This window comes from Cupressus sempervirens, chromosome 10 (assembly GCF_028749045.1).
Source record: "Cupressus sempervirens isolate cs-2001-9-10 chromosome 10, ASM2874904v1, whole genome shotgun sequence".
Classification (NCBI taxonomy): Eukaryota; Viridiplantae; Streptophyta; class Pinopsida; order Cupressales; family Cupressaceae; genus Cupressus; species Cupressus sempervirens.
The window spans coordinates 976,958,676-976,972,033 of record NC_143127.1 but is presented as its reverse complement, the minus strand read 5'-3'; the positions used below and the strand labels follow the sequence as shown (position 1 = coordinate 976,972,033).

The 13,358-nt window shown below is 36.0% G+C and overlaps 1 protein-coding gene across 6 annotated transcripts in view; it reads left to right on the top strand.

Annotated features, from left to right (window-relative positions):
* Window positions 1-13,358, top strand: part of LOC149537237 (uncharacterized) — a 218,255-nt gene that overhangs the window by 83,978 nt on the left and 120,919 nt on the right. For all 6 annotated transcript variants that reach the window (XM_089807459.1, XM_089807457.1, XM_089807458.1 and 3 more), the window contains 2 exons: window positions 151-239; window positions 8,206-8,335. In XM_089807459.1, coding sequence (XP_089663585.1) covers window positions 151-239; window positions 8,206-8,335 — 219 coding nt within the window. The remainder of the gene's footprint in view (window positions 1-150; window positions 240-8,205; window positions 8,336-13,358) is intronic.

Sequence of the window (13,358 nt, the reverse complement as noted above, 5' to 3'; positions counted from 1 at the left end):
ATAAAATTCACATCATTCATGAAGTTTAGTAGATGTCTATAGTGGAAGGCTGAAAGCACTCCTTCAAATTGCAATAGTTAGGTCATGTCTTCAAAGACTTTGTCAGTAATTGTCGATATGCTTATATTAAAATGATATTTTTTTCCCCAGGCTGCTTCAAGCTTCAATTGATGGATTTTCATCATTCTTTCCTGACTACCAAGAGCGAGTTGCCAGTCATGAAGCAGCTCATTTTCTTGGTAAAATATGCTTGAATAGCATACTCATCTAGCTGAGTAAGAGTGTTGTAATTTATGAAGAGTCAGTATTTCCTTGACATTTGCATATTTGTTGTGACTAATTTCACTTCTTAGAAGTTTCTGAAATGGGACAAAACACATTGCATAGACAACAATCTTTAAAAACAGGGATTCTGTTTAATGTGTTGAACAAATCATAAGTTTGTTAGCTCTAATGATGGATGTTACTTTATGCATATCTCTAATTTTTTGGTTGTGTGGACCTGCATATGTCTGTGCTTGCATCATATTTAATTAAAAGCTCCAGCTAAGAAGGACCATATCATATACCTGCAACTTTTGGTGACTAAATTTATATACAATATAGTCATAATGCTTTTGAATTACACATGTACCCAAATATAAATGGCATCCCTGTTCTTGTCTCAATACCCCTAACATCATATTTGCATGTAAGTATGGTTTGCATCTGTAAGGGGACTAATTTACAAAGAGAGTTTTAGGTGAGAAAATTAGCTCGAATACTTTCTTTCTTTTTAATCCCATGCTTAATATATTGGCACCAATAACCTGCATTTGCGCGATCTCTGTAGCAAATAACAATGAGAACATGAACCTGCTAAATAGTTTGAGGCCATTTTTCTAGAATAAAGCTGCTAAAACTTCCTTGTTCTCAATAAATCCTTCAAATCTGCTATACACTGGCAGAGAAATTCATCAACATAGTCTGAATGAAATATTTTTAGTTGAATTATATGCACTACTGTTTTAGTACAATAAATCCAGCACCTGTTGCCATGATCTTTGCCAATTGTCTCTTTAGGCACACCGGATTGTCTCTCCATACAACTATTTGTCTGCCAAATGTATTTCTCATTCTTGGTGTTATGTTTTGAGTCTGTCAATATGTACACAATATTTTCCTTGAATTTCTTTCTTTTCTAACTTTTTAATTCCTCATTTCAGAGGCTCCATGAAAATTTTAATTATAGGAAATTGCTGTTGCGAATTTTTTAATTTGTGCTTGCAAAATGAGACTAGCCGTGAAAACATCAGTTTTTAAAGTCTAGTCACCTATCTTTTTTTTGAATTTTCTAACTAGTTAAGTCAGGTAGTATTCATGCTAACTATTTGATTATTATTATAATTTATATTTTGCAACTGCCTCATTTTTACCAAGTATTCATGCTAACTATCTGATTATTGGTATATTTTGGAAATGTATCATTGTCATATCTGAGCAATATGAATCAAGATGTCTTATAGGGTTACCTTTTCAATCATCATAGGAATTGGGGAACACTTGTATATGTCATGCAAGTTACGAATTACCCTCAAGTTGACTGGATGAATGTTGACTGGAAGTAGCTCTATAAGGTTGTGACTTACAAAATTAATATGTTCATTGTTTGATCTATATCACTAGGTGCTACTTAGTTTGTGGTTTGACATGTCCTCTTTCTGTATAAAGAATCAAAACAAAGTAGGCTGGGTATTTAAATTCCTGCATCAGCACCAATGAAATTGGCATCCCCTATTCCTATTAAACCTCCATATTCCTTGTAGTTTACTCCTTTCAATCCAAACTTTGGCTTCCTCTTGTTATGTTCAGAGTATCAGGCCTCATTCACTTATCTCTCATAGGGATATTAAACTCTTTCTCAAACCCTTTCATATATAGTCATATTAATGTTATTATCTTTGCGCATAGTCCTAGTGTGCTCCTTACAATCTACACTCTGGCTCCTATTACGGTGTCCTCATCACTAGACCCCATTAACATACCCCTCGTAATTCATCACCTCTTTCCCAAAGGTTTTTTGTCTCATGTTTTTTAACATGAATATCATGATCCTTACAATCTACTTGTTTTGACCATCTATCAAATGCTGATTTGTCAATTGTTCAGACTATTGTATGCATTTATACTAGATTTGATTCAAATAGTATCATTTTGCAATCAAGGATGAAAATAATTGTTATTTGATATTGAGGTATTGCATTTCCCTTGGATGTAGCTGATTTAAATGTACTGACTTTTGAAGGAAGAGCTTGCCATAGGGAAGAAGATTGTTGACATGCTTGTTTACTCTCCTATTTGATAAAATGAATGCTTGAAATAATGAACAGAATTGATAATGCATACCAAATAGAGTAGTAAAAGTATATGTTAATTCACATGCTAAGTTATTACAAAAGTAGACAAGAGATGGTCAAATAAGATCAAGATCAATCTGACTAGATCATGCTACCTTCCTTGATGATATAGAAGTATTTTTTACAGAAGCTGATGGTCGCCAAGAGGTACACAAATAGGAAAACTCCAATCTTTCCAATATTTCACACAAATCTTTCCAATTATTTAGATGTTTGACAATTCGTCAAACACTTGGCAAGTGAACTCAAAACTCAAGAAAATGAACTGGAGCTGGATAGATGCACATAACTATATGTAATACCAATATGGGAATTGATTCTCCACTCTTTCAATAATTTGATACATTCACAAATTGACTAGAAATTGATATCAGAATATTGACAAACAATTAATGAGCAACTCCCAAGTTTATTAAAAGCCTTAGAACAATTTTTATTTATTCGACATGACACAATAGTGTTGCAGGTAGACACAATAAATCTAGAAGTGAAATATACAATAACAAACCAGCTTCCTCATCAAACTCAGTTTGGAATGTAATGTGAAGATGGATGCCAATCTGCATATTTTGTTTGCAGTATGAATGATGCCAATTTGTAAATTCAAATCGCATCCCTGATTTGACTACAAACCCCAAACTATTGCTTTCACCTCTTCAAATTCCAATCTCAGTGCAGCCAAATGAATTGTAGCCTCCTAATTGTGAAAATCTGAAACTCATCTAACCAAACATTGCCTGTAGATAATGCCACCGTTCAATAATCAGCCAATCCCTTCAAATAGAAAATGTAGGTACAGATTTAATAATTTTCCCAATGCTAGTGAAATTCTTCAACACAAAACTCCCCTTAGCCATAGTAAAACAATAGGAGAAATGGCCAATTGTATATCTCAACACAATTGCAAATGCAAACTCAGAACAAAATCTTAGATTCGAATCTATAATACTTCAGTTGTAGATCCAATGGAACAACTCATAATTCAAACTCTTATACTTCAGCAAGGGCACAAAAATCAGAACTCAGAAAAAGCCACAAAGTCAACAAAGAAAATGAATTATCATGTGTGCTTTTCTCAACAAATGGGCTTGTATTTATAACCTCTAGATTCCCTTTTTGTTACCAAAATGTGACTTTACTCATGAAGCTTCACCACACAACATTAATTAGAAGCTTCCATTAGATTCTTTCACTTGACTTGGCTTAAGTAATTAATAAATGATTATTTCCAATGATAACTCAACCCTCAACTTAAGTGAAACAATAACTTTATAATAAACCATTTAATAGTTTAATAATAATTTGGCCACTAAAAGTATAATAACTTCCAAAATACTCATTATTTAATATTTAAATATGTCGTTTGAAAGAGGAGGTATACCTATTATTTCTCCATGTGACCAAATGCACTTTCCAAAAATAGAAAGGGTCCATCTCAATCAACACTCCACTTACCATAAATAGTAAGTACACAAAATTAAGCCCAAACAAAGTCCAATTTGAGCCAAACAAAGACCAACCTGTAGCTTACTGAATTGTGGAGAAGACAAGACCCTCCCAAGCCAAGCCACTGCTTTAGAAGACTCTCTATCCACAATAATTAGCCTACGAGGATCACAATAAAATCCCTGAAACTCCAACGCTGGCGAAAATGGGGACATTACATAATATTAATTTATAATTAATATTAATCTATGATATAATCATAATCTATATTCTTAATAAATCTATAATCACAATCTCTGAACTTAATAAATCTATAATACCATACATAACCATTAATTGGAACTAATAATCAATAGTGTTGACACCTCGTATGCCCACTAAAGCTGTCAATGAACAAGGAAAAGGCCATGTCCATGCTAACTAGGTGGTAATTGCAACCCATACGTGAGACACGACCCATGCAACAAACAAAGAAAGTATTAGGGAGAAGGCTTAATCAACATGGAGGTAGATGACTTGGCACAGCTACATATATTAGATGAAACAAGGACATGGAAGATCTCAAGCAACGTAAAGATTACGGGAGACCTTGCAATACCATCTAAATTCCTAAAACAATGTTGTTGTCATCATGGGAGAATATTGGTCGCGAAATCTTACTAGGGAATTGGTATTGTCCATGGAGGAAAGAAAAATAAGGCTTCACATCAAAATTAATATCTATATCTATATATCTATATATATGTATGTATGTATGTATGTATGTATTACCGATGAAACAAATATGCAATACAGATTCTTCTTTTCATCACTCAAGTGGATAGTTGATAACATTGAGTGAAAAGAATATTATTATGGAGAATTAGAATAGTCGGCTGGAATAAAAGAATAAAGGAATAAATAGCATTATAATTGTAATAATAGTGAGATAAGATAAGTTCATTAATTTCCAAAAAAACTGATAATGGGTCCAAAGGACTACAACAATGTGGAAAAGAAAAAGCCAACAAGAGGCCCACTTAACGGTGACCGGGGAAAGAAAAAGAACAAGAACCAAAATAAAGACAACAACAACCAAGAAAGGAACCATAATGAGAAGCTGAGAAGAGGAGCCGAGAAGTCATACTAGCAATCATGAAATTGGATGAAGTCTAGAACCGAAGGATGTGACTTAGGGATGGAAGAGACCCTAAGTTGCCTCTGAAAATTTCTTGGGGAGGGTGTGGGAGAGGACCTCAACCAAAAAAAGAGCGCAATTTATATATATACTTGTAAGTTCTATGTACATGGGTGTTGATTGATATATATTAAAAGATATATATATTGAGAAGAAGATAAATAGTAGATCATTGATAATAATTAAAATCATATAGATATGTTCACTATATACTTGAATTATAAATATTAACACAAACACAAGGCAAGAACCTACACCACAATGGTAAATTGTGAGCCTCTTATGTGGGATGTCTTGGGTTCAAGTCTACTTGAGCTTATCATAAAATAATAATTAACTTCAAAAAATAATAATAATTAATCTAGGCTTCGGCCCATTACCTATCAAAAATGCACACATACATTTTGTTAAGAATGAAATTCAAATTAAATATGAAAGATGTTATATATGTTTATCATTGTATTTAGTATTTATATTTTAGTAATAATGGAACTAGAACCATACATCAGTTAGGTGATACTTGTTTTTCAATATATTTTTAATGCACAAAATAATGAATATTAAGCTAATTCCTTAATCACTTATCAATACCACTAAGCGGGTAGGGAGTTTGTGAAGGGATAGGTATAATTCGGTCACATTGAGGCAAAGATTCCCAAAATGGGTAAGAACCATGAGGGAGCCTCTTGTTAGACTGTTTCCATAACCGAGAAGAGTAAAGATATAAGGAATTAAGTATGTATTATAAATTAGTAATTGTTTCTAAATGTGATTTAAGTATGTAAAGTTAGAATATTTAGAATAACTGAGGGGGGGTGGGGTGAATCAGTTATCCAAGGTCCAGATGTACCGATTGAACAAAAAAACACTTAAACAACTTCAGATCTTATCATTCTATTGCTCGGTCTCTGCTGTAAACTATTTGCAACATTAGCTAGCAGTTCAATGTCATAATATAACAAACTTGTAGAATGTAAGCTTTAATAAATAAAACATCATGATAACATCCAAACAAGTTTGACACTAGGATTTAACGTGGACACCCAATTTGGGAAAAACCAGTAGCAACATGTCACCAATTTTTACCTTTTTAAAGTGAGCCCTATTAGGAGCCAACCCTATTAAAGGTTACAATACACACTGTTAAATGTGAGCTGGTTAAAGGATTTAATCACCCTGTTAGGAGTGGCCTTGTTAGAAGACTTTAGAACACTCCATTATAATGTTACTTGGTTAAAGGATTTACATAGACTGTTAGGTGAACCTTGATTAAAGGATTTCAATATATTGTTTACAATGGTTAGAAAGAAACAACGGATTTGATCTGTTAAGTGCAACTCACTTTGCATGTTCAACTCCTAATACTGATTCATTGTTTGGCCTACATTATCATCTCAATCTCAAATTTTCTTGGCAACCTTTCAAGCAATCAACCTTCACTTCTTCTGAACTCAATAAAGCCTTCTACTTAGATTTTCCAGTCAACAACATTAGTAACAACTCCAACTCTTTGGAACTTCTTCACACGCACACAACCTCTCTGTACTCTACTCTCTCTTCACTGAAAGTTTGCCTCTATACCTCTTTAAATAGGTAGTTCTGATCTTTTTCCACTATATCAACACCGTAGATCTTAGGGTTCATGATTCGATCCATCAGATGCATCTAATCGCCATTCTGTTTATCTCTTCTTTTCTAGAAATTTCTCCTTGAATTCATCTCATAAATCGATTACCTAATTCTTTCCTTGAATTAGAGGATCCAACTCATCGATCCTTATCTTCAACATGTTTTCCATATCCCAAGAAATCCGCTTAGTCAGCTGGAAAATTCGATTCCTCAGAAATAGTTAAAATGTTGTTCCTTGGCCAACACTAAGGTCTGACACTAGGTCATCACTGAATTACTCGGTCGCTATAAAAACTTCTTGCTCAGCATCAACAATGTCACTCAGTCGATATTGATACTCGGTCAACATTGAATTTTCTCAACACTTACTGTGGCTGAGTTGACACTAGCATCACTTGGCATGTCCATCAAAATTCCTTAGTCTTCTACTCTGTTACTCAGTCAAGCCTACACATTTGATCTATCTTTGCTCACACTTCCAAGACTTGAACATTGCTGTCGTCTCCTCTTGCAATATGATTTAAACAATCACTTTATCTTGTCAATGTATAATTAATCAAATGTCCATTTGTAGTTTCCTCTTCATAACTCAACCTTTCCTCTAGATGCTTTTGTTATGAACAATTTCTCAAATCCTCTTCATCAATCAAATAGATATGACATTTAGATCAGATAGCAAACTGTCTCACCAATAGACTTGACATCAATGACAACACAACAATTGTTCCAATTGTAGCTTCCAACACGTGATGCGTATGATAATTATTGGGGATTGGTATTCTCCTAGTATATTACATTACAAGCCGCCATCCCCAAGTACAATTCAAACTCTCATTTGGAATTTTAGAACGAATCAAGAAAAGCCCCAAAAAGGATCATTACAATTATGCATTTTACACTACAATGCTTTGGGATGAAAGGACCAAGTATAAATAGGTAACAACTTTATTAAATTGTTGTCATTATTTTGCATTATATTTGATTGTTGTGATACACTAGCTAGAAAATCATTTCAGAAAACAAGTTAAAAGATCTTTATAACCATTTCATCCAGGATTTCTATGACAAAAATTGATGACTGCTCTCGCCATCTGAAAGCAGATATATAATTTGGACTTCATTCTTTGAAAATCCTAAAACAATCTGTTCTTTCATTAAAATTATAAACTTTCCTATGTTTTTACTTGAAAAATAATAAATTCACCGCTTTTTCAAATTCTCTATATTTTTAAAAGGAAAAAAAATGCTGATTAATCAGGAAAGGTTTGATATAATTTAGTAAAAAATGTATATAAAAAATAATATTCCTACAACATATTGCAGCTTCGTTTTTTAATAAAGTTAGTAAAATTGAAACTTGAGCATTTCTAAAATCTGTATTTTTGAATCTCAATTAAGTTGGTGAAGCAAATCCATCAGGTGAGCAATTTTTTATAGAAGATTTAATGATTAAGTGGTGTTTTATACCTCTTTGAATGTCATTGTCTTTGTCAATATCAGCTTACATATCAACACAGGTATGCTGGCGTGACTTCTTTTGTTTTTGAAAATGTGCAGTTGCATACTTACTAGGGGTCCCGATAGTGGGATATTCGCTGGACATTGGAAAAGAACATGTTAACCTGGCTGATGAAAAATTGCAAAAGCGCTTATACAGTGGTCAGCTTGATGAAAAAGAATTGGACAGGTGAAAATCGTGGTGCATGTCTGTATTAATTTATTGATGACAATGTCAGGAGATTCTATTATTTTTGATGTGAAACTACAACATATATTATATGTTAATCAAGTACACATAATGGTAACACTGTCATTGCAACATTTGTTCCCTCTAAACAAAAGGAACAAGCATCTTCTATTGAGGCTCTTTAATCAAAATATATTGTATACTTCCTATGTGATAGGTGCTATGTATAAACAACCAGATTGGCTATGCTGCTCAAAATCTAGTAAAATTTATGTCTCAAGAGTCAAAATGCTTTTTGGGAGTGGTATAAGAGAAAAAAGTAGAAAATGCCAAAAACAGAAAACAACCTAAGTGATCAGGTTTGCAAAGGGAAACATAATATCATTGACCAGCGTGAACCACAACAGTCCAAAACATTTACCAAAATATGGCCTTTCTACCTTGTCTCAACACTTTGAAATACTTTCTTAAATATGTTAAAATTAACCATGTTGATCGTGTGTATAATCAAAGATCAGAATCGTGTGTATCATCAAGGATCAGATTCTTGGAAATCTCTACAAAAACCAACCAATTGTAGTGTCCTCTTTTAGGCTCTCTAGTAGTGCACTTATTGCTAACATTTTGGGTTTTTGTCAGCTTGTTTAGAGGGATAATTGATGTTACCAATGATCTCAAATTGTTTAGATGAGTTATATGACACTTTTAGATGTTATTTTTGGCATCGAGTTTGGGCTGCAATATTCTTGGAGAGAGTGTCTACATTAAGTAAGCAACCTACTTGGGTTCATTTATGATCTTTCATGTCAATTGTAATGCATTTCAAACTTTTGCTAATTGGGTTTATTATTGAGCTATATTTAATTAATTTCACTGAGGTTGCCATTTTAATTAAAATAAATCATTGAGCACCTTATTATTATAGCTTGTTAAAAAGAGAATATGAAGTCTTAAATGCTCAGATGATTTAAAGTGACTTTAAATGCCAAGAATGTTTAGAAGGTAAATTGAATCACATTTTGCAGTTTAAAGGCTTACTAAATGAATGAAGTGATTTAAAAGGCAATGTGTGGAAAGTTCTCTAAGAAGCTTATAAAATGGGGGATGGAGAGCTCTTTTGGGTATGTTGAGTTTATTATCTATGATATTTCTCTCTGATAAAATCCTATGTGGTTCTCGAGATTTGTACTTGGTCTTTCTCAGCCTTCATGAGGACCAAAAATTTCTTGAAGAAGACTAACTGCAATAGTGAAAGTTCTACTCTGACTAGTATACGTTAGAGAAATCTTGCTGATATCTCACAATGCTTTCCAATTTACAATTTATGTCTGGTTTCTTTTGATGTTTGGATTGCAAGAGATTTTGGCAAGGGGTTTGGATGATTTAAAATCAACATATTCACTTGATTTGTATTACACCTTGCGCGTGGATATATCACTTTTTGGCATTCAATCTTCTTACTGTGGTGTGAGGGTTTGGCACATGTGATTCAAATTTGTTAGAGGAGTTACCATCATTCTCGCCCACTTTCTCTCTTGTGCATCAAAACCTAGATGGGCTGATTTGAGCACTACATGTTTACCGTACAGGGTAAGAACTTAACACATGTAGTATAACCCGATTCAACGTAGAACAGATACTTTATTTATATATGCACTTAATGATTACAATCCGAATACAATGACTACAATAATCACAATGATGATTCCAAAGTCCATCTCGAATGTGTATATATACCTTTCCGAAGGGGTGACTCAAGCGTTACACGCCCGTTCGGATACTATTCTACCCGTCGGCTACACTATACATTTTACCAACAACATCATCCCCCCCAAAAGAAAAGTCATCTCTGGACGACAATTAACAAAATGGAATACATTAACTGACTAACTACAACAAGATAGATCTGTGTAATGTCCTTGCTCAAATCTGATCTCAAAATGTTGATAAAGGCTCAAAGAATTTCATCAAACACTTTGCATACAACGGTCATATGACTGATATAACATTTCAGTTTGCTTTAATGACTCTTTTCTTCAATTAGTGTAGTCGGTAAAAATTGTGTATCGACCGATGGGTCCCTTCAGAAAGGTTTTTGTTATGTAGCGACATGTTGTATGTGGCCAACGGACTCCTTCGGGAAAGTTCTTTGGAAAGTATTTATAAGCCCTTCGGGAAGCATTGTATTCATCTTATCATGGAAGCATAACGTACTCGTTGGCATATGCGAATAATAATAAGAAGAGTTCTGCTGTTCGTGTTTGTGTTTATTATCTGTGTGCAATTCTTAATTAACCTATACGGTTAACATTTGGCACTGTTGCCCGATGGACCTGGTACGCAGGCAGGCGAATGGAAATTAAATGCCGAATTAGTTGAACAAGAATAAGGATAAGCTGAAGGAAAAGGATGACATATGTGTCGCGCAGGAAAATTTAATTCTAGCATAGCAAATAGAGCGTCGAAGGAGATTTCAGAAGATTGTCGACGGAAACAAGAGCGCCGAAGGATTGTTGAAGGAGACTCGACAACGGCTTGATTTGGTGGAAGAAGTGAGGGAGAAATTTTTGAACCTGCATACGCCATAGGAAGAGAATCCTAACGGAAAGAGATCTAACTTGCACGGCTCGAACTGTCGAGAGAGCACGAGCATGGAGTGACTTCTTTGTCCGAGATATACTTTCGAAACGGACAGCTTCGGTTGATGAAACCTCTTCTTCACCAAACAATGCGGAAGTCGAAAATAGCGCAAGTGTTGCAAACAACGCGGGTGTGCAAAACAGCGTGAGTGTTGGAAATAGCGCGGGTGTGCAGAACAACATGGGTGTTGGAAATAGCGTAGGTGTGCAGAACAGTGCGGGTGGTCAAAATAGCGCGGGAGCTCAGAACAGCGCGGGTGTTCAGAATAGCGCAGGTACACAACAAAACCCCCAACATACAGTAATAATGGTAGGTCCAAAAGAAAAGTTGCCTAAATTTGATGGTGAAGGAACCGTCGATCCGATTCGACATTATAAAACATGTGAAATGATCTGGAGAGCAAATGGCATAACAGATACGAACGAATGGGTCCGACAGTTTCCAGCCACCCTACGAGATGTTGCGATTGATTGGTTTACTGACATAGATCCGCAGAAGTTAAATAGTTGGGATAATATTAAGAAGGAATTTATTGCGGAATTTCAAATATTGCGAGACGATAATGAGATTGTAGCGGAGATATTCAATACTAAGCAAGGGAAGAATGAAACAGTCCAAGTCTTCGCCAGGAAGTTAAAGGACCTGATCAATAAAATGGAGAATAAGCCGGCTGATGGGCTACAAAAGAGATGGTTCATTGAAGGCCTTTGCTCGATGTTGCAAAAGAAGATGAAGATCATGCCACAATCAACATACATTGAAGCGTACAATCGGGCAATGAACCTCGAAAGTGACCAGAAGACAAAGAAGAAGAAGAAGAACAGCTCGTCCGATTTAGATGACGATGCATCTTCAGGAGAAGATAGCAGCGATGACGAGGGAAGCAACAAGAAGGTCCGTGCCCTCTAGAAGGACATGATTCGGATGATGAAGGAGTTCAAGAACATGAACAAGGAGACTAAGGGCAATGACCTATGGTGCACGGAGTGCAAGAAAGAAGGCCATACGAAGGGATCCTGCCCGAAAGAGCAATTTTGTGAGATCTGCCAGATTCTAGGACACTTGGTAAAGGAATGTCCTTTCAACCTGAAATCAAGAACACCACAGCAAGTGTTCCTCACGCAGGAGGCATCCTCGTCAGGAGGGAACGGGAACATCAGTACGGAAGGTGCCACATCGGGTGGATATAGAAACAACCGACACAATCAAAATAACAACAATAGCAACAACAACAATAATGGCGAAAGGAGTCGACTTCAGTATGATGCGAATGGTCGGCCGATAGTTCAATGCCGCGCATGCAATTTGTGGGGTCACTTCGCTCGAGAGTGCACGACGGCAAAGACACCGAAGTTGCTATGCCGATGGTGTGGACCTAGCGATCATGATGATGCTAAATACCCGAAGTCTTGAGTAAACTTGATTACCGTCGGGATGGACGAGGAAGAAGTTCTGGCAATCACTCGGAAGTAGGCAAAGCTATAACCCGATCCGATGGAGGAAAAGAAGAGACTAGAGGAAGCACAGGTAGAGATCCAGAGAGCAACACAAATAGAAACGGCACACCTGAAGGACACACCGAGTACCTCTGTACGGAACTGCGCAAAATAGAACATTGTATGGAAAATATTGCAAGCCGAGATACCTGTCAGGATAAATGATCTATTGCTCACTATGCCTCAACTCCAATCGGCACTCACAAACATCGTTCTCGCTACTAATCTGCCAGGAGAACATGGAAGGGAGCACGAAAGTGGAGCAAGTACAACGGACAAAAAGGAGGAGAGTGGCACAAGTGCAAAAGATCTGATGCTATTAGCTCTTTCATCCGGACGCTATCTGGCAGTTGTTGAAATGGGCATTCTAGGGACTATGCTAACAGACACAATCATGGATGGAGGATCCGGTGTCAATGTGCTGCCAGGGATACTTGGAAAAAGTTGAGACAACCGACATTATGGCCACCTACCTTTCAGTTGTTAACAGCAGATCAACATGGAATCAAGTCATTGGGAATACTCACAGCGCAACTAGTGACGATTGGGACACAACCGTTCCTGTTGGACTTTTTCTTGATCCCACTGAAGCGGAGAGGATACGATGCTATTCTGGGCTGGGGTGACTGATACAAGCCAAGGCAAAACATGATTGGAAGAAAAATACTTTATCACTTGAAAGCAAAAGCCGAAAGTATGTCATCGATCTACACACTCAAATGGTTGGAGAAGCTCTATCGTCGAATTCTGAAGGAGAAGACGATGAGAGGAGGCAGAGTACGGAACTCGATCAGGAGGGAGTCCTACGATTGGAAGGAGATGACGATCTGAATTTAGTAAATGGTCTTTACCACTGGCAAATGGAGGATTACAAGCTCTTTCCGAGT